The sequence below is a fragment of the Pieris brassicae genome, chromosome 4 (assembly GCF_905147105.1).
Source record: "Pieris brassicae chromosome 4, ilPieBrab1.1, whole genome shotgun sequence".
NCBI lineage: Eukaryota > Metazoa > Arthropoda > Insecta > Lepidoptera > Pieridae > Pieris > Pieris brassicae.
In genome coordinates, this window is record NC_059668.1 from 12,694,148 (window position 1) to 12,716,717 (window position 22,570).

Below are 22,570 nucleotides of genomic sequence, written 5' to 3' on the forward strand. Positions count from 1 at the left end.
GTAAAAGGGCTCCAAAACCCAAATAGACCGTACCTGAAAAAATAGAAACATTTATTATTTAGTCATAATGAACTATGAAATGAATAGGTTTACTTAATATAATAGATGTTTCAATTAGATGATCGTATTCTGTTCAATATTTTAACAAAAAATTATAAGTGTTATTAAACGAATCGTTTTAACTTATTAATTTATTCTTTATAAACTTTTATCGAATTCGAAGTTATTAGTGGCATGACTTTTTCAGCCTATGGAGCGTGGTAGAGTCTTACGTCGTCCCCATTTCCTCTCAAACGCCAATACAGCACTCCGCTTCCTAGCGGGAAAACGCATCAAGCTGGTGAACATCAACGCAGCCGACCTCGTTGATGGAAGACCAGCGGTAGTTCTGGGGCTCATATGGACTATCATATTGTACTTCCAGGTATGTTTCTGTTCCACAATCTTTAACGAGAACTCTATTTGAAAGAATATGGAAAATCTCCAATTTATAGTCTATTCAAATTAGGTTCGTCAGGAGGGTATAAAATTTGATAATCTGTGGTGATACGAGTAGATTATCAAATTATTTATCTAAAAACGTACAATTTGAAAACATTTTTGTTTAAATTACGTAGTATTAGTGATATTAGTATCACGAAATTCGTGACTCACGACATAGGCTTAGAACTTAGAGTGAAAGTTGTCTAGACTGAAAAGCACCGTCACTTGTAAGGAAATTGCCAATTTACAGAAATCAGTGTTTATTTTCAATTTTTTTTCTATTTTATTTTAAACACGGCTTAGGAATGAATCCATGGACAAACTTTAAGCTAGCAAAATCAATACAGATGTTATAGAACACAGTGTGATATTATTGCACTTTCTGTTATAATAAGTGATAATTTCTCTTCTTTGTTAATTCTTACTTCACCTATTTAAACTGGATACGAACACGCAGTTCTGATGATTTGAATACTGTTGACAAGTTGTAGAATTCGAAATTAAAACTGTGTGTTTGTACCAAAGGACTTGTGCTTTTCAAAAGCAAGTCTATAATTTTAATTGGCTTGAATATAATTTGTTTGCGCAAGCTTCGCTCAGTATATTGGGCCTACAGGATAATGGACGAAAGGTGGGTAGGCGCAAGCTTTTGTTTTGCACGATCTATTCACAAATTTACTTTTTAAGCTTAAATTTTTTTTATGGTATGTAGAAAGTATTCAAACATAGAATGTGATGGTTTCATTATTTCGTTATGAATGTTTTTAATTTAAGTTCTTGTTATATTTTAACGTCCATTATACATAAAACTTTTTTGTGTTTACAAAAGTGATTTTAGTTACAACTGTTATAAAATTATAGATTTTATCAATAAGTTAAAGAAAAAATAAACTTTACTGTCAATAACTAATATTGGTTATCTGAAATCCCTTACAGGAATCTTTTTTTGAAGTGAAACTTTTTTATGGGCTTTGTAAAAAAAATACCGTCAAATTTTTCGAAAGAGTTTCGAAGCCATTAATAACAAAAATATATAATAACGATAACAATGATAGTAATAATTGTATAACAATTAATAAAATTCTGTAATAATCTTAGTAGTAATAAGGTAAAATGAAATATTTGTATCCATTTCTATAATAATAAAAGCCTTTTGTTAAACTTTATTTAACCAATTACTTTAAAGTCGCATATAGTAGATCATTTTTTCGAAAAATAAGGTCATAAAGAAGTTTCACTTCTTACGTGCCTACACGTACACATTTTTATTTATTTCTAGCAGCTTATTATTATTTTAAAAATTATATATTTTTTTCTTTTCACGTGGAATCGCTTCACAGCTTATGTTACGTATGTATTTACTAAATAAAGCGGAAATATCACACCGTGTGTAGTAGCAAATGCAAGTTACACTAAAATATTCCAAAATCACATGAAATGCTATGGAGTTTGTAGATTTCAAATAGCCAGCAATAAATTTTCACATATTTCAAATATAGTAGCGAGGATTTTAAAATATTCTCACTGTATATATAATAAATATACTTCGTGAGTTCCCAAAATACGATACATAGATGATTGCTTATGAACATACATTAAACATATTACTAAAAATAACGAATTAAAATATATACAAAAGCCGTACATTTTACGAATAAATCAACTGAAAACCCTGCCAGTCTCAAACATACACAGCTATAAACTTAACCAAGAGGCTTGCTAAACATGACCTGATATTTCTTCCTAATCACTAGATCGAAGAGAACAGCCGAGCCCTAGAGTACCTCAGTGGATCGCGTTGTGCGTCTGTCATGTCGCAGGAGTCCGGAACTGCGACACCGACACACAGAGCGGAAGACCGCTGGAAGCAGGGCGCCAAGAAGACCTTGCTGCAATGGGTGGCTAATGCGTTGCCTAAGTAAAGGACATTTTTTTTATCAATAGTAACCATAAATACTAATGATGCCATTTTTTCTATATAGTGTACAGATGAATAAAATATTTACTACGCCAAACACATTTCAAGGTTAAATGCTTAAGAAATAAGCATTATTTATAATGTCTCGTAAGACCTGCAAATTACTACAAATTTTATGTCGGCATAAAGTTAAAACTATTGCCATAATATTAAAAAAAGGTTATATCGTCGAACGAGGCTAGCTAGATTGGTCTGCTAGTAAGGCTTGACCTAAAATCATCGAGTCATTGCGGTTCCAACACCTGTCGCGCCTTCAACCTTACGTTTAATACAATGGCAGACGTGGTCTTAGCATGTTATATATACGTTTTCATTGAGATATATTTATGTTTATGTGATTTATATTTATTGATAGCCTTAACACGTTTGAGTAAAACGAAACGAAACATTTGTAAAATAAATAATCCTATCGGACTACATGTTATATGTATAAAATCAAGATGTATTTGTTTAAATTCATTCTTCTGGAGGATAAATCCTAATACTAGGAAGGAAGGAATAAGCTTGTAATAAAATAAATACATATGCTTTGGTCCGAGTGGGTGTTTACTTATATTCTGCAAAGAGGCACTTTTAATAATTTTCTGTAATTTGAGGCATTTTTATTTATTTCTGAGACCTTCGACTTTACAAACTGATTTAAATTATCTTCCAGGGACTCAAATATCCAAGTAACAGACTTCGGGCCGTCATGGCGTGATGGTATCGCTTTCCTGGCGATCATTGATGCAATCAAAGCCAACCTTATAAACCTGGCGGAGATGAAGAGGAAGACAAACAGACAGAGATTGGAACACGCGTTCGATGTCGCTGAAACTCAGCTAGGTATCGCTAGGTTGCTGGACGCTGAAGATGTAGATGTTGATAAGCCAGATGAGAGGTCCATAATGACATATGTTGCCCAGTTCCTACACAAATATCCTGAGCCTAAGGTAAGATTAACACATAAATTTCAGATGTTTTACACGCTTCTCTACTTTCTACTCACTCATTCATTATGCCAAAAGGAGCCAAGTGAAATAAGGGCGAAACATACGAAGCGTTTATAAACAAAATAATGTTACAAACCTTATACATTAAGCAAATATTTTTCTTAGACATATAGCTACTAAAATAACTATTTGACTCAGGTACGTTTTTTTTTGAAATTATGAAGATTTGCTTTAAGTAAAATCTGATAACTTTTTGCAGTGCGATACAATTGAAAAATTTCACAAGAAAAGGTTTTTGGTAGGCTTAATTTATGAGTAGTTGTAGTCGTGCTCTTACACGCCAAATTACTCACTTTAGTAGCGATCGTATCTTTGGGATACTGGATGATATAATTGTAAATTATTATGCAATGATTTAAATGCGTAATAATATAATATTAAACCAATAAAATGCATTACACTGCTATACAGAGTTTATTTATATCACATGATGGATGAGAAAATTATTCTATTTTCATTGTGTGGTTAAAATTAGCATTCTCACGAATGTAATTTTTCGATTAGTTTCTGAGAATAACAAATGACCTCTCAATCATTCATTGACAACTAGCTTCCGCGACTTTATCCAAGTTAATATTGATGAATAAAAAACAAAAACAATTCGGTTAATTAAAAATGAAACTAATGTAACTTTATGACATATGAACTAGGTATAACTCTATGTTATTATTCTAAACTGGTTTGTAGACGACGGGGCCAGACGCAGTAGCGGCAGTACAAGAAGAGTACGAAATATTACGGGCGTGGCTTGCAGAGCGCGTGAGCATACTTCAAAGACAATATGACTCCAGAACTCTCTCCAGAAACTACAATGATTATCTCCTGGCGGAAACCGACCGATTAGCTCGCGAGCCATTGTACCACAAGCTGGAGAAGCTTATGTACACACAGAGCCTAGTAGCCATCGCCCCCAGCTCCTGGCGAGAACTTGTTGGACTCTGGGTAGAACTAGAACGACTGCACAGGAAATGGCTCTGGCTTCTAGATTCAGATTTACCCGGAGATTTCCGTGTTGTTGGGGAGTGGCTAGCCCGAGCTGAATTCTTACTTTACTTCGATGAAATACCGACCGCCTTTGATGAAAAGACAGCGGCGATCATCAGTGAAAAACTAGAGGAACACACAAGATTCTTCGCAGATTTACCCGCTGTCATAGAGCGATTTGAAGCCGCTCTGAGATCTTCCGACGCATCCCAAATCCCCCCCGAAAGACTGCTGAATATGCAGCAGCGATTGCAGACAGTGAGTCGTAACGCTCCCCAAAGAAAAGCGAGATTGAAATATCTCGAACACAAATGCTGTATCGTTGCTTTCACCGAATTAACGAAGGCTAAACTAGCCGCTTGGACCGGTAAATACGGTCGAATCGATCATGTACGTGCCTTATTAGAAGATTACGACAATTTTGTAATAAAGAATAAAATATTCCAAGAATTTGATAGAGCTTACGTTGATATAAAGCAGGTAGCTGAGGAGTATAAGAGAGTGTGTGAAGTAGATAGAAGTGAAGCCAGAGAGATTGATGTGTTTTTACGAGATGTGTCTGAAACGTGGAGGAGAGTTGCATCTGATGTGAGATGCGCTAGAAGTGTACTCGAGGAAGTAATCGCTCACTGGGAAAGGTGGACGATGCTATCTGACAAATTTACAACATGGCTAGATAAAGCACAGCATATGCTACGAGTCTCAGAGGACGAGAGGCTCGAGTTCTTCCAAGATTTGACAGTGTGGAAGGAGAAGCATCAGTTGTTAGGAGACGCTGCAGGCTTCCTGGCAGCAACATGTACCGAGGAACATAGCTCAGAGATTAAAAGAAAGTACGTGGAAATCACAGAAAGATGGGAACGAGTCTGGGAAGAAGCAGAAAGGTAAGCTCAGTATATGGTACAATATAGTTTTAATTTATAGCAATTTGCGAATATTATATATTAATCTTTAAATAGCAAAAAATATACACTTTTTCTTAATATTATCGTATCGTATTAAAAATTAATCGTCTCATACCATAACTGTAGGGCAATCTTTCATTCAAAGGTCTTTCTATTTGTGTGGTTTACTTAATATAATAAGTAATACTTTTTTAATTAGATACGTCAGAGGAGGTGATGCTCTTCGCCATAGACGCGAACTCTCGAATGGGATTCAGAATCTGGACTCGTGGCTAACGGGCGCTGAGAATCTGCTTTCCCGGCACCCACGAGCCAACACAACTGATATACAAACATATATTGATCAACTTTTACAACTTAACTCGGAAATTGAACAACATGAAGAACTCTTTAAGTCAATAAGCAGGTAATATTGGATTATTCTTTTAATGAGATAACATTATTATTTAATTTAATTAATTATAAGATGAAAATATAATCAATTTAGCTTTTGAATTTACTTATAAAATACGGTGGTGCACTAGCAAAGTGTGAATCAGAAGTGTGAAAATCAAATTAATTAATTATTTTTTAAAAAATTTAACGCATCGCAACAAATGATCCTTACTTGGGATTGATTTGCTCCACAATTTGTGTCTCAAAACTTAGCGATTAAAAAGAATGACGGAGAGTTTCTTGCCAGTTCCTCTGGTAAGAAACTGATAGTAAATGTAAATATTGAATAAATTTTACTTCTTTTTGACGTTAATAAGTGTACTTATTTATCTATATGAATAAAGTTATTTTGACTTTAAAATAATTTGTACTTCTAGGACATTTCAAAACGCAATCGCTGAGTTACCTCGAGACGAAGTTGAGAAAAACATGAACAAACTGAAGCAGCAAAAGGAAGCTTTAGTCAAAGTCAGGGCTACTGTCCCTGTAAAGTTGCATCAATATCGGCAGCTATTGGTCCAGCACGAGTCGTTGGAGACAGGACAAAAAGAAATTGGACAGTGGCTGGATAAGGCCGAGAACGCTCTTCGATCCACTACCGAAACTAGGCGGTTAGTTGCAAGCTATAACGTGTGTTATTTATGCTTTAATAAGGACGGCTGACTAGCCGTCCTATGCCCTAATATTAACGAGTAGTAATATTTAGTTATTTATAATTATATTATGTTAATATTTAAATGTAACGTTATCCTTTATTAATTTTTGGAACATTATAAATGTTTACACCTTCTAGAACAAACACTGCACTTCTTTTATTTTCAAATATCTTTAATTTTTTTTTAACAGTGAGGTGATAGAAGAAACTTATGAAATACATCGAACATTCTTCTCACGGACAACATACTATAGATCAATGCTGGAAAGTAAAAACAAAGTATTCCAGAATATTGTAAAGGCGGCTGATATGGATAAAAGCGCAGACGTCAGCGATCAACTTTCTTTAATGAGGGATCTCAATGAGAGGTGAGTACTTTTATAAAATATATTATATGACAACTATGTATTTATATAGTAAGTGGAACCTTTGGCAAAAATAATATTTTTTTTAGATTTGCACATGTATCATCTGAGGCAACTCGCCGTGAAGCAGATTTGCAACGTTTGGTTCGCGCCTGGGAAGATTTCGAAAGCAAAAAACGTGTCGTTGAAGACTGGGCGTCTAGAGCTGAAGCGTTGCTAGGTGATAACAGAGTGGATAATAAGCAAGCGCTTCATTTACATGAACAGTTCTTTCATGGAGCTGACGAAAGAGCGGTGTCAGAACTTGTCCGATCAGGACGAGAGCTAGTTGAGGTACCTATAGCAAATATTAATAATTAAATATGATTAGAGATTAATATGTGATACAACCAGATAACTCCGTGTCAGATATAACCTATGGTTAACATTGTAGTTAATACAGACTCATCAGTTTGTAAGTTGTCATAATCAACGATGAAGTGACGCACTCGCAGTCATATTGATATTATTGTAAGTGTAGTGTGATTATTGATTACAATTCACTTACTGGTATTATCGTACACAAAAAAATATATTATTTTAATGATTTTTCCTTTTACTTTTCAACAAATATGTGATACAAATTTTATGAGTAATAAACTATTATTTGGAATTTAATTCCTAACAGTTAGTGAAGGAAGAAGATAGAGCCGGTGTGGTTCGAACAGTAGAAGAGTTGCAAAGAAGATGGAAGGAATTACTTGAGCGCGCGCCGCCACATCTCATGCGACTAGAATTCAAATTGGATGAGACCGTCTTTCATCATTGTATCAAAGATATCGAAAAGGAAATCGCTTATGAGGAGCAGGTACTTACATCAGTAATAAAAACAGTTTAGTTGGCGAAACTCCTTTAGAATGTAAAACGTTGATCCCAAGAAATAATAACTGTATGTCACTGTAACTTGCTTTTGGCATTAATTTATTCTCAATAATATGTTGTGTTTGCTTACTTGTTTATTTAATATTATAGTTGAATGAAGTAAGTAATAATTCATTGAAATGTTTCAGGCTTTCAACCAAAGTGATGATGCAGATGGCATTCTTATCAGAAATGAGGAGTACTTCCGTAATCAGGGCAAGGTGATGCAGGTTGAACAATGTCTTCAGAATCTCAATAAAATTTCCAGTAGTTATACACATCAAACGGGAGACACAAGCCTTGAGGAAGAGCTGCGAAGGTACGATTTTTTATTTTTTATATAAGTTCATATTCCACAACCTACACATTGTAACTTATAAGATAATGTTTTGTGATAAGGAAAAGTATACATATCTACTTATGTATGGAAAAACAGAAAGTCATGTCTAATAACTCTGGCTAAGTTAGCTTATATACAAGAAACTAACCTTAAACTTGCCTTAATATGAATTGTAAGGAATATTGCAATATATTTCCAAAAAATATCTTCAGGTATGTGGTAATAGAAACAAATAATCAAATGATTTTAACATATGAAATGTTTTGAATTATCTTTTATTAGTAACGGTAGTAGATTTTATCAGTCAGGGATGTGTTATCTGCACTTAAAGTTCTGAGGCCTTATTCCCCAAAATGCACACAAAAATGATTACAACATCAGATTTACTTTATTTTTCTTTGACTTTAGATGTGAAGGACAATGGGAATCTACAGTACATCGAGTAGAAAACTTCAGACAACAACTTCAACAGATTCCAGCTAAGTGGGATGCTTATAGAGAGAGATTCGGGGAAATGGAAAGGTGGATGGACCATGTTGATAGGACTATGGACAGCATTGTTCGAGAAGTTGACTCAGCTGAAGCATTTGAAAGAGAAAAAACAATCTTTCAGGTAACATAATATTTAGGTTTATATAGATTGATTTACATTTTATACAAAACTATTTTTTTTTTTCATTTATAAGTTTTAAATTAATACATTCACAAATACAATAATATAAATAAAAAAAAATACATTTGTGTATGTGTCACATTAATTATATTAAAACAAATAATTTAGTGCATAAATCCCACTGGAATGTGTGTGAATATTTATTTCTTTTCTTTCAATTTCATTGGAATTTATTGAATTGTTGAAAATTTATTGAAAAAGTAGTAAATTTTATAAAACCTATTATTGTTATTGCTATCTTTGGACAAAAGCTGCGAGAATTAATGGTAAATATTCTTATTTCTTCATACATCAATAAATGCATTGATTAGGATGTATGTTGCTTTTTTATTTAATTTTGTATTACTGATATGAAATTATGAATTTAATATTTCTAGAACATTTGTCGTGAAGCCGACCGAAAACGCGAAGATATGAAATGGCTTGTACAAACATTGGATATGCTTTCAAATCACTGTTCTGATAATGAAGCTCAAGAAGAACAGGTTAAATTAGAAAATCTGATTTCAAGATATAAAAATCTCATACCCACTATTGAAATTACTATGATTAAGACTGAGACCTACACTAGATGTTACACATATAGACGAGAAGTACATGAAGTTATTTGTATATTAGAAAATGCTCAGAAACATGCAATGGTTGAACCTGAACCTCAATCTCTACAGCAAGTTGAACAATTAGTACTTGAGCAGCAAGCAACTGTCCAGAAACTAGATAGGCAGAGGCCTTCAGTTATGTCCATGTTGCAACGAGGAAAGGAACTAATTAAAGATGCAAATGCTCCAGCATTTGTCAGAGAAGATGTCAGGAATCTTGAATCTGGATGGAATGTTGCTTATGAATCCAATACTGACCGCCTACATAAGTTATGTGATACCCAAAAAGTTTGGTCTAATTACGAATATCAGAAAGAAGAATTGCTCTCTGATATAGATAAAATTGAAAATTTTGTTGCGCATCCTGGTTTAGAGCTCGGTGTCTCTAGCATAAGTCGTGAATTGCAGGAAACGCATGCTGTTAACGCTGATATAGAAAAAGCAAAATCAGAAAGATTACCGCAATTGCAACAAGCCTATGTAGAATTGCAATCTCTTACAGCTAATAAGCCAAAACCAGTCATAGAAAAAGATTTAGAAACTATTGAACATAAGCTAGATAGAGTACAAGATGAAGTGCAGACAAAGGTTATACACCTTGAAAAGTTTAACGTAGAGTGGACTAAAATTGAGCGTAAACTCGACGATGTCCGTGATTGGATTAAGAAAGAGAGTCCGGCTTTAATATCACAAATTCAATCTGAAACCATAACGCCCGAAGAAAGAGTAGAAAAATCTCAAGTGCTACAAAAAGTTATCACTGAGAAAATGGATATCATCAAAAATGTAGCCGAACAAGGATCTAAATTGGCGGTTGAACATCGAGTTCAAGATTCAAACAGACTTAAAGGTGACGTTGCTTTACTCGAAAAAATGATGGTTGATCTACAAAGATGCACTGAGCAACAAACGAAAGTGGTAGAGCATGATCTTGCTAGCTGGCAGAAATATCAAAAAGGAGTTGCAGAAATTAAACCATGGATTGAAGAAGCCGAACTAAAGTTAGGGAGCCTTCCCAAAGCAACAACATTGCCAGAAGCACAACAATTGCAGCAGCAGTCTAGAGCATTGGTGACCGACTGTGACAAACAATTGATGAACCTACAGATATTGTCTAGTGTAAGCCATCAACTCTCAGGCAAAACGAGTGCTCCTGATGAAGTGGATGCAATACATTCTAGGTGGGCAGTTGTCCATGACCTAGCAGACCAATGGAATAGTAAATTAGAAAAGCTAACAGCCCAATGGGAAATATTTGAAAAGGAAGCAGAAAAAATTGAAGTTTGGATAGATAATGGGGAAAAGCTGATAAATAGTCGAAATGTTAATGTTGAAACACCGCAAGTAGAAAAACTTGATCGAGAATTAAACAAATTGAAGTCTTTTGGAAATGAAATTTCACAACAACAAGCTAAAATAATAACGTTATCTCAAACATGCGATAATATTTGTCATAGTGTGCAACCAGAAGGTGCTAATTTATTGAAAAATAAGGTAAATGACATTAAACAGCGAACAAACAACCTAGCGGAAACTGTAAGATCAAGAATAAACGAGTTGTCTGATAAAATAATTGTAAAACAAGAGTTCCTTACAAAATTGCATAACTTTGACAACTGGATAACTGATTTCAGAAGAAAAACCGAAAGCTATGATCAAATAAGTTCGGACAGAGTTGAGCCAACTCTTCAGTCAATGCATGTTTTACTTCAAGAACACGCAGCGAAGGCACCGGAATTTACTGATATTTATAATGAAGTTAAGAATATGACACTCGCATCTCATCCAGAAGAAATGCGTTCCTTAAATGACACCTATTCGAACATTGCAGATAACTATCAATTGATTGAAAGTACTATTCAACAAAACAAAACCATTCTTCAAAAATGGTCAGATTTATTGAACTGGTATGAAGACAATAAGCAACAATTGAACCACATACAGTATCAAATTGATGGACCAAAATTAACACCGGAAAGCTACGAAGTTCTTCGCCAAGAACTTGTTAATATACTAACCAAAGTACCCGAGAGAAAGACCAACGTAGCGTTGTTGGATGGTCCTTCAAAGATAAAAGTTACTGATCAAAACACTGGAAGACTTATTTCACCGTCTAGCTTGGTGAAAGAAATAGAAACAAAGACTGAAACTTTGCTAAATCAGACTATTTCAAAAAGAGACCTAGTTCAAAAAGTTGGTGCTCGTTGGGACAAGTTTAATGTACAGCATAAAGCTTTGTCGGATATTCTCCAAAATATTCAAACTTCCCTTAATGACATGTCTCAGAAACCTGCTCCTTTAACAGATGCAACAATACAGGAGATGACTGAACAATTGGATCGTTTAGATGCAGAATTAAAAGAAAAACAATCTGTAAGAAAGGAACTGAGAGAAGAAGGACTGCATTTAATGCGTGAAGATCAACAAAATATGGGTACCATTCAAAACGCTCTCTCTGCAGCGGACAATAGCTGGGACCAAGTGGTCAACGCCGTTCGTGATACTAAAAATAAGTGCATATTACTTTCATCAACTCTACAAGAATTAAAGAACTTTAATGTAGCTTTTGATAGAGAAATGTCTAGAGCAGAACAACTATACAATGAATGTAAAAGTGCACCAAATGATTACATTCAGACGGCACAGGCATTAGAGAAAGCGAAAAAGTCGTATGAAGTGCTAAAACGTTCTAAAGGCTTGTTAGACCAGATGGATGTAATAAAACAATCTGTACTAAAACAGGCTTCTACCCTAGGTGGTTTTGATACTTCTCCTTTAGAGGACGCTTTCCTAAATACTCAAACACACTGGGAAAAAGTAAATGATTCAATTATTAAAAGAATCCAAGATTTGGATTCTCAGCTTTTAGTCTGGCGACAAATTGATGACGTCAAAAATCAAGTAGTACAATGGCTTAGTGAAACCGGGCAAAATCTCGGTAACGCTTGTGATAACCTAGAAATTAGGTTTGGGCAAAATCACCTTATGAAATACAAAGAAGAACTCCCAATATATTTAGGGTTAAAAGGCAGTATAATTACTAAATGTGAACAGATTACAAATCTAAATAAGAGTATACCTGCAGCACAAGTATCGTCAATTGTTGAATATTTAGATAATGAATTTGATGCTCTAAAATCTTTGGCTGACAATTTAGAAAGTGCTGTATCATCCCTCGAATCAAAAGAAAATAAATTTAAAGATACTATTAAACGTCTTTCAGATAAGGTAAGCAAAGTACGTGATGATATTATAAAATGTGATGACATGTCCGGTGATAATAGTAAAATATTGGATCGTTTGAAAAAATGCCAGTTATGTAAAGCTGAGCTTCAAAACTTTAATGACGAGATCGATAACTTATCACAAAACGTATCTGAAATGAATGCTAATTATCCTGGTTTCTACGAGTCATTGGTACCAAAAGAACTTAGTAATCTTCAGAAAAGGTTTGAAAGCGTCTTGACACACGCAAATAAAACTGAAACTACGCTTCTTACTTTCTTACAAAAATCATTCACGGATAAACTTAGCATGTTTAACAGAAATTTAAAGATATTGGATGATAAAACAAGATGGTGCATGCCGGATGTTAATAATGATAAGTACAACCTCGAGGTAAAAAGCGCCGCACTACTCGAAGTCGGGACGGGTATTGAAGAATGCCACAAAAAAATTAAGGAATTAAAAGAAGCTTGTGAAACTTTACGAATTGTAGCTGAACCAGTTAGTGCCCAAGAAGCTGCCGTGCAAACAGAAAAAGCGCAGAAAAACTTGGATGTATTGTCGTCAAATTATGATGAAATCAAAAATAGATTGCAAGAAAATATTGATGCGTGGCAAGATTATGAGACATTATTAGAACGGGTTTCAGAATGGCTACGAGAAAAAGAAAACCAAGTTCGTTTAGAAGCAGCTAATCTCAGCGACTTAAATGATATTGACAATAAAATTATTCTACTTGAAGGTTTGCGCAACGAGATTAAAAACTATAGTGGTGAAATAAACAGGCTCACAGAAATTGGAGAAAGTGTGCTTTCAAAAAATCCTGATTCTAGAGTTACACAATATATCAATCATTTAGTGAATAGATATCAAACTGTAGACAGGTTCATAGATAACCACATTAACCGTTTACGTGACTTAAAGAAAAATAAAGAGAAGTACGAGAAAACAACAAGCGATTTCAAAAATTGGTTACAAGAAGCTAATGCTAAAATAGTCGATTTAGCTGCTATGAGCAAACATTCTAAGCCTTCAGTGGCTGACTTAGAACAGGTTAAAAAACTAAATGAAAACAAAGAATTAGGCCAACGATTACTCAATAGTGCTATTGAAACTGGTGAATCGTTATTTAGTGGCATAACACCAGAAGGGCGTGAAAAAGTCAGAAATGAGTTACGAACATTGCGCGATTTGTTTGAAGATTCTGTAGATTCCCTAAATAACGTAATTAAGGACATTGAAACTACTCATAACAAGAGATCATCCTTTGATGATACCTTTAACCAGGTTCAAAAGTGGATAAGTGACAAAGAAAACGAATTGGGAGAATTTAAGTTGTGTCCTACTTTACCAGACAAAAAAGCTCAATTACATGCAAATAAAATACTGCATCAAGAAGTAGAATTGCACCAATCTATGCTTTCACAACTTACAGAAAAGATTAAATTAATGCCCGATGACGAAGCTGAAAAAAGTCTTAGTAACGTTATAGATAAATATTCAAATATGTCAACGGCAATACAAAATAGAATAAAATCATATGAAAGTCACGTCTCTGATCATGAAAAATATGTTCAAATGTTTGAAGAAACGCGCGATACCATTAACCATAATGTAGCTGAAAATAGTATGTTGCACTATGGCGTTGTCACACAAAAAGATGATATTGACAATAAGCTAGCTGTAATTGAAAAGGTTTCGGCTAAATCACCAGGATTAAAACAGGCTTTAGACAATCTTAAACATCAATTGCATAAAGTTTTGGAATCTACCAGTCCTAATGGTCACCCTGTATTAATAAGTGAATATGAACAATTAAAAGCAACTTGGGATCAATTTGAAAATCAATGTCAAGACCAAGATAAGAGACTTAAAGAGACTTTGCAGCAGTGGAATAATAGTCAGAGAACGCTGGATGAATTAGAAGAATGGCTTAAGATTAAAGAAAGTCTAGTTAGAGATCAAAGCTTAAAAAGTACCCTGGAAGCAAAAGTAGCACATTTGCAACGATTGAAAGAAATACAAAATGAATTGACTGCCAAAACGACGAGTTTCAATGCTTTATCTGATACTCAAAATATAACAAATGAGACAGAAATAACAAACAAAACTTCAAAATTGGCTACTAGATTCCATACGTTGAACAACTTAGCAAACGAGCTCATATCCAAGTATGAAGTATTCGTTTCCGAACATAGAACGTTTGATAATGAATATAACGACATGGAAAATTGGCTTGGTGGGATGCTTGGTGAATTACAAGATTTAAATGAAATTGTCGGAGATTATGCTGTTCTGCAAGAGAAGCAAAATAAAGCTAAAGAACTGTATGAAACCAGAAACAAGAAAACGCCTATATTTGAAGATTTTCTTAGTCTTGGAGAAAAACTTTATGCACACACAAGTCCCGATGGCAGAGAGGTCATTCGTCAGAAAATACGTAAAGTAAGATCATTGTGGGATAGTTTCGGTGATAGTTTTCAGGAAACAGTTAATAAGTTGGATCAATGCTTACTTCAATTTTCCGATTTTTCTTTGGCTCAGGAACAGCTAACAAAATGGTTAAAGGACGTAGAACGTGCTATGCAAAAACACACTGAACTTAAGGCCTCCCTAGAAGAAAAAAAGGCTCAATTACAAAATCATAAAATTATGCACCAAGAAATTATGACTCACCAACAGCTTGTAGAATCTGTTTGTGACAAAGCACAGCAATTAGTTGATCAAACTCATGATGCATCTTTGAATGTGTATTTACAGTCTATAAAGCAGTTATTCCAAAATATAGTTACTAAATCTCAAAATCTTCAAGAGAATTTAGAAGAATGTGTCAAGAAACACGAAGATCTAAGTCGATTGATCCAACAATATAAGGAATGGATAAGCGGTCAATCAGAAAAGTTATTGGATATTGAAAATGCTACTGGTGAAAAGCCTGAAATTATACGAAAATTACAGTCTGCTTTAGCATTAAAAGATATTGAAAAAGTTGGTTCCAATAAATTAGATGAAATTAGAGCTGTTTTTACTATTGTAAGTAAAAGTACATCTGAGGCTGGAAATGTTTTGATAAAGACAGAAATTCATAATTTACAACAACAATTACGTAATGCTGTTCAGAGCATTGACATGTCAGAACAAAGATTAAAGCAGACGTTAATTGTTTGGAACACCTTTGAAACATCGATTGAAAATTTGACTGAGTGGCTAAAAGAAATGGAATCCAAATGTCGTGATCAGACTCTTTGTTCTACTTTACAAGAAAAAGAAGACCAGCTTCAACGATATGTCGACCTTCGTAACGCTATTCACACGAAAGAAAAGGAAATTGACAGCTTTGTTGATGAATCTCACAGCCTTATACAATTAAGTGGAGTTGAAAGACTTAAGCCACTTGTAACACAAGTCAATAGTCGCTATCAACAATTGCATCTAATATCAAAAGAAATTGTAACACATTGGTCGGAACTTGTTGGTGATCATAAGAAATTTAACCAATTGCAAAGTGAGTTTGATTTATGGCTGAGACCACTAGAAGAACAGCTATCGAAAATGATCGAAGACAAACTAAGTATTGAAAATAAAGGAAATAAGCTGCAAGTTTTCTTACTAGAAAAAGACAACGGTGAACATAAAATGAGCATATTGGCTACTGCTGGTGATAAAGTACTGCCAGAAACAGCAGCTTCGGGCCGAGAAAATATACGCGCTGATATAAGATCACTCAGGGAAAGGTGGGATAAATTTAATGATAGTATCGCACAACAGCAAAAAGAATATGAATCACAGACATTGCAGTGGTCTAGTTATCAGGATGTTTTACAACAAACTTTGTCTTGGTTAGATGAAAAAGAAAAAGTAATAGAGAATGAAGAAAATGCCAAACTTAATTCTGCTCAAGAAATTAAAAGTAAAATATTAAAAAACAAAACATTATTGCAAGAGATATCTTCCCATAAAAGAGTTATAGAAACAGTTACCGATAAAGCAAAAACTGTAGCAGCCAGTATTCAATCAAGTAAAAAAGAGACTGAAGAAACAACATCTATTATTAAGTCTATTTGGGATAGGTATAATGCACTCACTAGTAGACTGACTGCCGTCATCGACAATCATGAAAGTACTTATGAAATATATCAACAATTTACTGATCAACAGAAGTCTTTACAAGATTATCAAAAGAATTTGTGGAACAGGCTACATCTCTTATCAGATTTTACCGGTAATAAAGCCGCATTACAAAATAAACTAACGAAAATTCAAGAACTTTTGGATGCCATTCCAGCTGGTAATAACAAACTTAAAATACTATTGGATTTGATCGAAAACCATTCAGATAAATTATCTCCACGTGGTAAAGAAGCCATGTTCCGAGAACTTGGCTTACTTAAAGCTGATTTAGAGAAGTTTACGACCACTGTCCATGATGTAAAACGTGGTATAGAAGCTAAGATACAGCAATGGATAGAGTTTGACAATGCCAATGATCGTCTTCAGCACTGGCTCAGTGATACCGAAATGAGCCTTAAAACTTATACACCTAAAGCTACATTGGAAGAGAAAATAGATCAACTCAATAAATATCAGGTATGTAATATTTGTTTTGACATTTACTTGTGTATATAGATTAAAATACATTATAATAATCAGCCCGTTATATCTAATATACCAGCCTACCCATACCTAGGAAGAAATCTATAAAAAGATGGTGTGCCACATCCTAGTCATGATTGTGATCTCGACAAGGATAAAAAGATGTAGAAATATTAATATTAACTATATACTTTTTTGGCCCTGAAATTTGGTTGAGTGAGAAGATAATATGAAGGCATTTATTATTAAATTCCACATTTTGTCAGTCTGTGTTATTCTCAGACAAGTACTTGCTTATAAAAAAACGTATTATTTATTTGGCACGTTTTAAACAGGATTTGAGTAGGACGATTGATAATCACGAGTCTGATTTGTATGGAGTGATAAATTTGGGCGAAGCATTGGAACAAGTAAGGGACAATAGACAAAAAATATTACCAAAACACAGTAGAACTTAATTATTCTAATTTTCCGTAGATTGATCCCTAATATCACTTAAATAATACAATGTTAACTTAGCGCTCTTTTAGTCTGACTTCCTTTATTCATAAAAACTAAATCAGTCCAATAATACGATTTTAACTTAAGAGCTCATTCGTCTCTTTTTGGTAAATTGTGATGAAAGGAGACAGCGTTTGTTGAAAAAGTTCAAATGGAATGATTTAATTTTTATAAATATGTGGTATGTCTTGGGCAAACTAATTATAGTGATACTATCTCTTCGTCGGAAAAGGTATAAAATGGTGTAATTGTTACTAATCGTATTATTTAGTCAGAGTTGATAATAAAATGGTGTAGGTCGCAAATAATAATAGTACCTAATTGGTTGTCGTCTATGATATGATACTAATTACTTGATATTCCAGTGAATCGGTTTGTTATAAATTTTATTGAAATATTATTTCAGGCTATTTCAGCTAACTTGAAAAAGGCAGAAAATGATGTTGACAAAGTAACAGACGAATTTAGTGACCTTATAGAAAATTGTCACGATACTAGGATCACTATGAATTTACAGCAAATGACATCTAGATTCCAATCTGTGCATTCCACGGCCAAAGAGTTAGTAAAAAAATGTCAACAAGCAGTGAATGACCACAATGCGTATCAAGATAAAAATAGACAATGTATTGATTGGATTACAACAGCTCAACATAAGTTTGATGAATGCCAGAAGAATTTGTCCAATACTCCTGAGGGAATAGCCGCTAAGCGAGAAAGCCTTAACGATCTATTAAGTCAACGACGAAACGCTACACTTCTTGTTAACAATACTTTTGAACTGGGAGAGAAGTTATATCCTTCTACTTCACCTGATGGAAAAGAGATAATTGAACAACAACTTCAAGATGTACAACATGCTGTTGATAATCTGTATGAGAATATTACAAAGGCTGAACGTACTCTGGATTCTGAGCTAAATAAATGGTCTTCGTTCGAAGATAATCTTAAGACAGTACAAGACTGGCTAGTTCTTGCCGAGAAAAATTTACCTAAAGAACTAGAACTTAAGGCAACCTTAGATGAAAAAAGAAGCCAATTAAATGTCTACAGAGAATATTTACAAGATGCTCTGTCTCATCAACAAGATATTGCCGAACTCGAAATGCGTGCTCAAAGTCTACCTGACGTGACTGAAGACATCAAGAAAAACATAAATCAGTTGAAGTATAGACAAGAAACTATACTTAAAAGAGCAAAATCATTTGTAGAACAGTATGAAGCTATTGTTAATAATCACCAACAATACTCTAAAGCAGTTATGGATTTGCAGGAATGGGTTGAGGCTACCCATAATACTGCTCAGCTGTGGGGAGACGTAAACTTAGAAAGAGTGGCTTTGAGTAGTAATTGCGAGAAGCTAAAGTCGTTGCAATTGAGTTTACCGGAAGAGAAAAATCGCATCGATAAAATACGAAGTATTGGCGAAAAAGTATTACCAGGAACAATGAGCGGTGGCCAAACCAACATTAGAAATCAAATTGATGCATCTCACCAAGAATGGGAAGGATTGGTGTCCTTCATTAATAAAACAATAGAATCAATAGAAAATAAGATTCAACAATGGAATGAATATGAGAATATGAAAGACCAATGTTTAGCTTGGATAAGAAACACAGACAATCAAATTCATGGTGTCGACTTAAAGGCAACTTTACCAGAAAAACAAGAGCAATACAATAAGTTCCAAGAGTTGCAAGGCGAAGTTCGCGCTAAAGAATTAGAAATTGACAATATTACAGAAAGAGCACAACATTTGTATACCGGAATGTTAGGACCTCGAGGTTCTCAAATATCTGACTTAACTGTTAAATACCAAATGTTATGCCAAAAAGTAAAAGATTTAACCAACAGATGGCAACAATATGTAAAAACACACCAAGAATTTGCAAGCAATGTGACTGAGTGTTCACAATGGATTGAAGAACTTAGAGATAAGCTAGATTTTTGTTCCGATCTAAGTTCATGTTCCCAAGACGATCTTGAAACAAAGTTGGTACTTATTCAAAACTTACTACTGACAAAAGACGAGGGTTTTACAAAAGTTCAATCTTTAGTAGAATTAGCTCAAAATGTTTTGGCTAATACTGCACCAACCGGTCACGATTCTATCAATAATGCATTAGTAGCTTTACAGGAACAATGGTCGGCTCTTTTGTCACGCATGATTGACACCAAAAATATGTTAGATGACTCCGTTACAAAATGGGCTGGATTCCTCGAACAAATACAGCTTCTAGAAAAAAGTAACACTTGGTTAGAAAATAGCCTTTCAGAATTAACGCCGTTTGCAGGTTCCATGACAGATAAAAGGGCACAGCTCGAAAAACTAAAAGAAGTTGAAGAAAAAGCTCGTTGTGACCGCTTAGAGGTAGATAGCCTCAAGGCCAAAGCATCCGAAATGTTAGCTAGTGGTCAGCAAAATCACGCTGCCTCTAAAGCTCAAGAAACCTTAAATAAGTTTGATTCCCTTTATGATAAAGTGAAAAAATTACTTGCCGATAGAGAGGAACAGTACAAAGATCACAGGTTGTATAAAGAAGCCCACGATGAACTTATTCAGTGGCTCGGAAGGGCGAGAGAAAAAGTTCCATCATTAAAATCCAAACCACTTAGTGATAAATTAGCCATCGAGAATTCTGTAGCGCCTCTTGATGCCCTCATTAATAAGCAAGCTCAGGGGGAGCTTCTTTTAGAACATTTGCAACACACTGGGGAAGTTCTTCTTGCAAGTACATCTCCAGAGGGCCAGGTGGTTATTAAAAACGAAATGAAAGCTTTAAAAGAAAGCTTTGATCAGCTCTTTAATGAAATTAAGCAACAAAAGAATCAGCTTGAGGATATTGTGAATCAATGGAGAGATTACAAAGATGAGTATGAAAGGTTATCTGATTGGTTACAGCAAAAAGAAATTCTTATTAAAAACCATAAAGTGGCGCTGCTAGGAACCGCCAAAGAAAAAGGTGGTCAAGTTAACGAAGTGAAAGAGATTGTTGATCAGCTAAGCAAAGGAAAAGTAGACTTTGACAACTTCAATGATTCTTCTGCTGGATTGCTTTCATCTCATTTAGACACTTATGTCAATAATCAACTTAGACATTTAAACTCCAGATACCAAGTATTGCTTAACATGGGTAATGATGTCCTTAAGAAAGTTGAAAACAATTATGAACAACATCAAGCTTACGATGATAATTATGCTAAGACTAAAAAGTGGATCGATGATGCCTGGGAAGTCACCCGCATTGGAAGTGAGGCAGGTAGCAACAGTAGTAAGGAAGCCTTACAAAAACGTTTAGAACAAATCGAAGACTTGCTCAAACGTCGCGAAGAAGGTCAAAACTTGGTCCACGCGACCATAAACAGCGGAGAAAAAGTATTGAGAAATACTAGGTCAGACGGAAAAGATAAAATTAACACAGAAATCAAAGAATTGCAAAATGAATGGGACCGTCTTGTTAAGAAAATGACTACAGCCAAAGTTCATCTCGAAACCGCACTTTTGCAGTGGGCTGATTACAGCTCAAGCTATTCACAGCTACAACAATGGATATCCGATAGAGAGGCAAAACTGCAAGAGGTTTGCGAACTGAAAGTAGCTAAATCTAAAAAGGGACAAGATCGCCTTGCCGGTCTCACGACAGGCCTGAGCTTAGGCGAAAGAAAAGCTACCCTTCGTCAAACAAACAATATCGTTCAAGACATCGTTTCATTTGAGCCCATGATTCAGTCTGTTACATCTAAGGCATCAGAATTGATGCAACAAGCTCCTGCATCTGAAATTACCAGCAAATACGAGACATTATCGAAACAGGCGAAGGATTTGTATGAAAAGCAAAAAGAAACTGTAGAGCAACACCAAGCGTTTATTGATTCCGGCACAGATTTTGTCCAGTGGATAAGAGCTGCAAAAGAGAGATTAGGGAAGTGCTCCGATGCGACGGGAGATAAAGAGTCTCTGAGCAGCAAGATTTCGCAACTGAAGGTATTGGAAAGTGAATTACCCGAAGGGCAAGCAAAACTGCAAATAGCCTTAGAGCAAGGGGAGATATCCTGTGGACTCGCTGATGAAGAAGACAGAGAAGACATTGAAGAAGAAGTGGCTTTATTGCAAGAAGAGTTCGATACATATGTGTAAGTGAATGATGTCTTTTTTGATGTCTTTATAAATATTTAAATCTGGAGTAATATTATAAAACACATAATGATTCTATATCAAGCAGTAAATCAACTGCTTAGGTGAAACTTTCTTCTAAATAAAAATCAAAATAAGTCAAAATTAAATTTATTATTTTAAAATATATTTTTTTGTATTGCAGCGAGCAGCTAAACAGCACCAAGGCCCTGATTGAAGGTGGTATAGTTAAGTGGACGGAGTATGAAGAGCATTATAAGGAAGCCCTGGAGTGGTTATCGAAGACTGAAAAATTAGTTCAATCATTTAATAAACTTCAAAATAATCTCGAGCAAAAGAAAATCGTTCTAGAGGAGTTCCAAGTAAGTAGAAATATTTCATCAAAAGAAAAGAAAAAAATATGTATTTTTACCTAAGCCTACTTTACGTATTGTATTGTTTCGAATTAGTAATTGTCTTTATTTAATCTGTATATTTGCAATGAACAACTTAACTAAGATCTATCATTAAGCTATAATCAGTCAAATTATAAATTACTAGCAATGCCCCGCGGTTTCACTCTCAATATAATTTGATGTTCTAAAGTTCCGACTCGGGATATGTCAATGGCCATTGGTAAAACATTTTTATCTTTGAAGATATTGATAGGATAGGGACAACATGTTTTTGTTATATAGTCAATAGTTTCCTCTTTATAATATTAGTATAGATGAGTATTAATTTAACCCATAATCTGGATTTCTCGAATTCTCTGCTTTGCAAAATATAAACATTTGTAGATTGTTTTATTCATTTACATTGAGAAAA

The 22,570-nt window shown here is 34.5% G+C and overlaps 1 protein-coding gene across 6 annotated transcripts in view; it reads left to right on the top strand.

Annotated features, from left to right (window-relative positions):
• Positions 1 to 22,570, top strand: part of LOC123709073 (nesprin-1) — a 137,996-nt gene that overhangs the window by 49,437 nt on the left and 65,989 nt on the right. For all 6 annotated transcript variants that reach the window (XM_045660175.1, XM_045660172.1, XM_045660174.1 and 3 more), the window contains 14 exons: positions 248 to 424; positions 2,238 to 2,401; positions 3,117 to 3,393; positions 4,141 to 5,321; positions 5,542 to 5,748; positions 6,155 to 6,388; positions 6,624 to 6,800; positions 6,887 to 7,130; positions 7,465 to 7,644; positions 7,847 to 8,016; positions 8,446 to 8,650; positions 9,088 to 17,121; positions 18,035 to 21,762; positions 21,948 to 22,125. In XM_045660175.1, the coding sequence (XP_045516131.1) occupies positions 248 to 424; positions 2,238 to 2,401; positions 3,117 to 3,393; positions 4,141 to 5,321; positions 5,542 to 5,748; positions 6,155 to 6,388; positions 6,624 to 6,800; positions 6,887 to 7,130; positions 7,465 to 7,644; positions 7,847 to 8,016; positions 8,446 to 8,650; positions 9,088 to 17,121; positions 18,035 to 21,762; positions 21,948 to 22,125 (15,156 nt within the window). The remainder of the gene's footprint in view (positions 1 to 247; positions 425 to 2,237; positions 2,402 to 3,116; positions 3,394 to 4,140; positions 5,322 to 5,541; positions 5,749 to 6,154; positions 6,389 to 6,623; positions 6,801 to 6,886; positions 7,131 to 7,464; positions 7,645 to 7,846; positions 8,017 to 8,445; positions 8,651 to 9,087; positions 17,122 to 18,034; positions 21,763 to 21,947; positions 22,126 to 22,570) is intronic.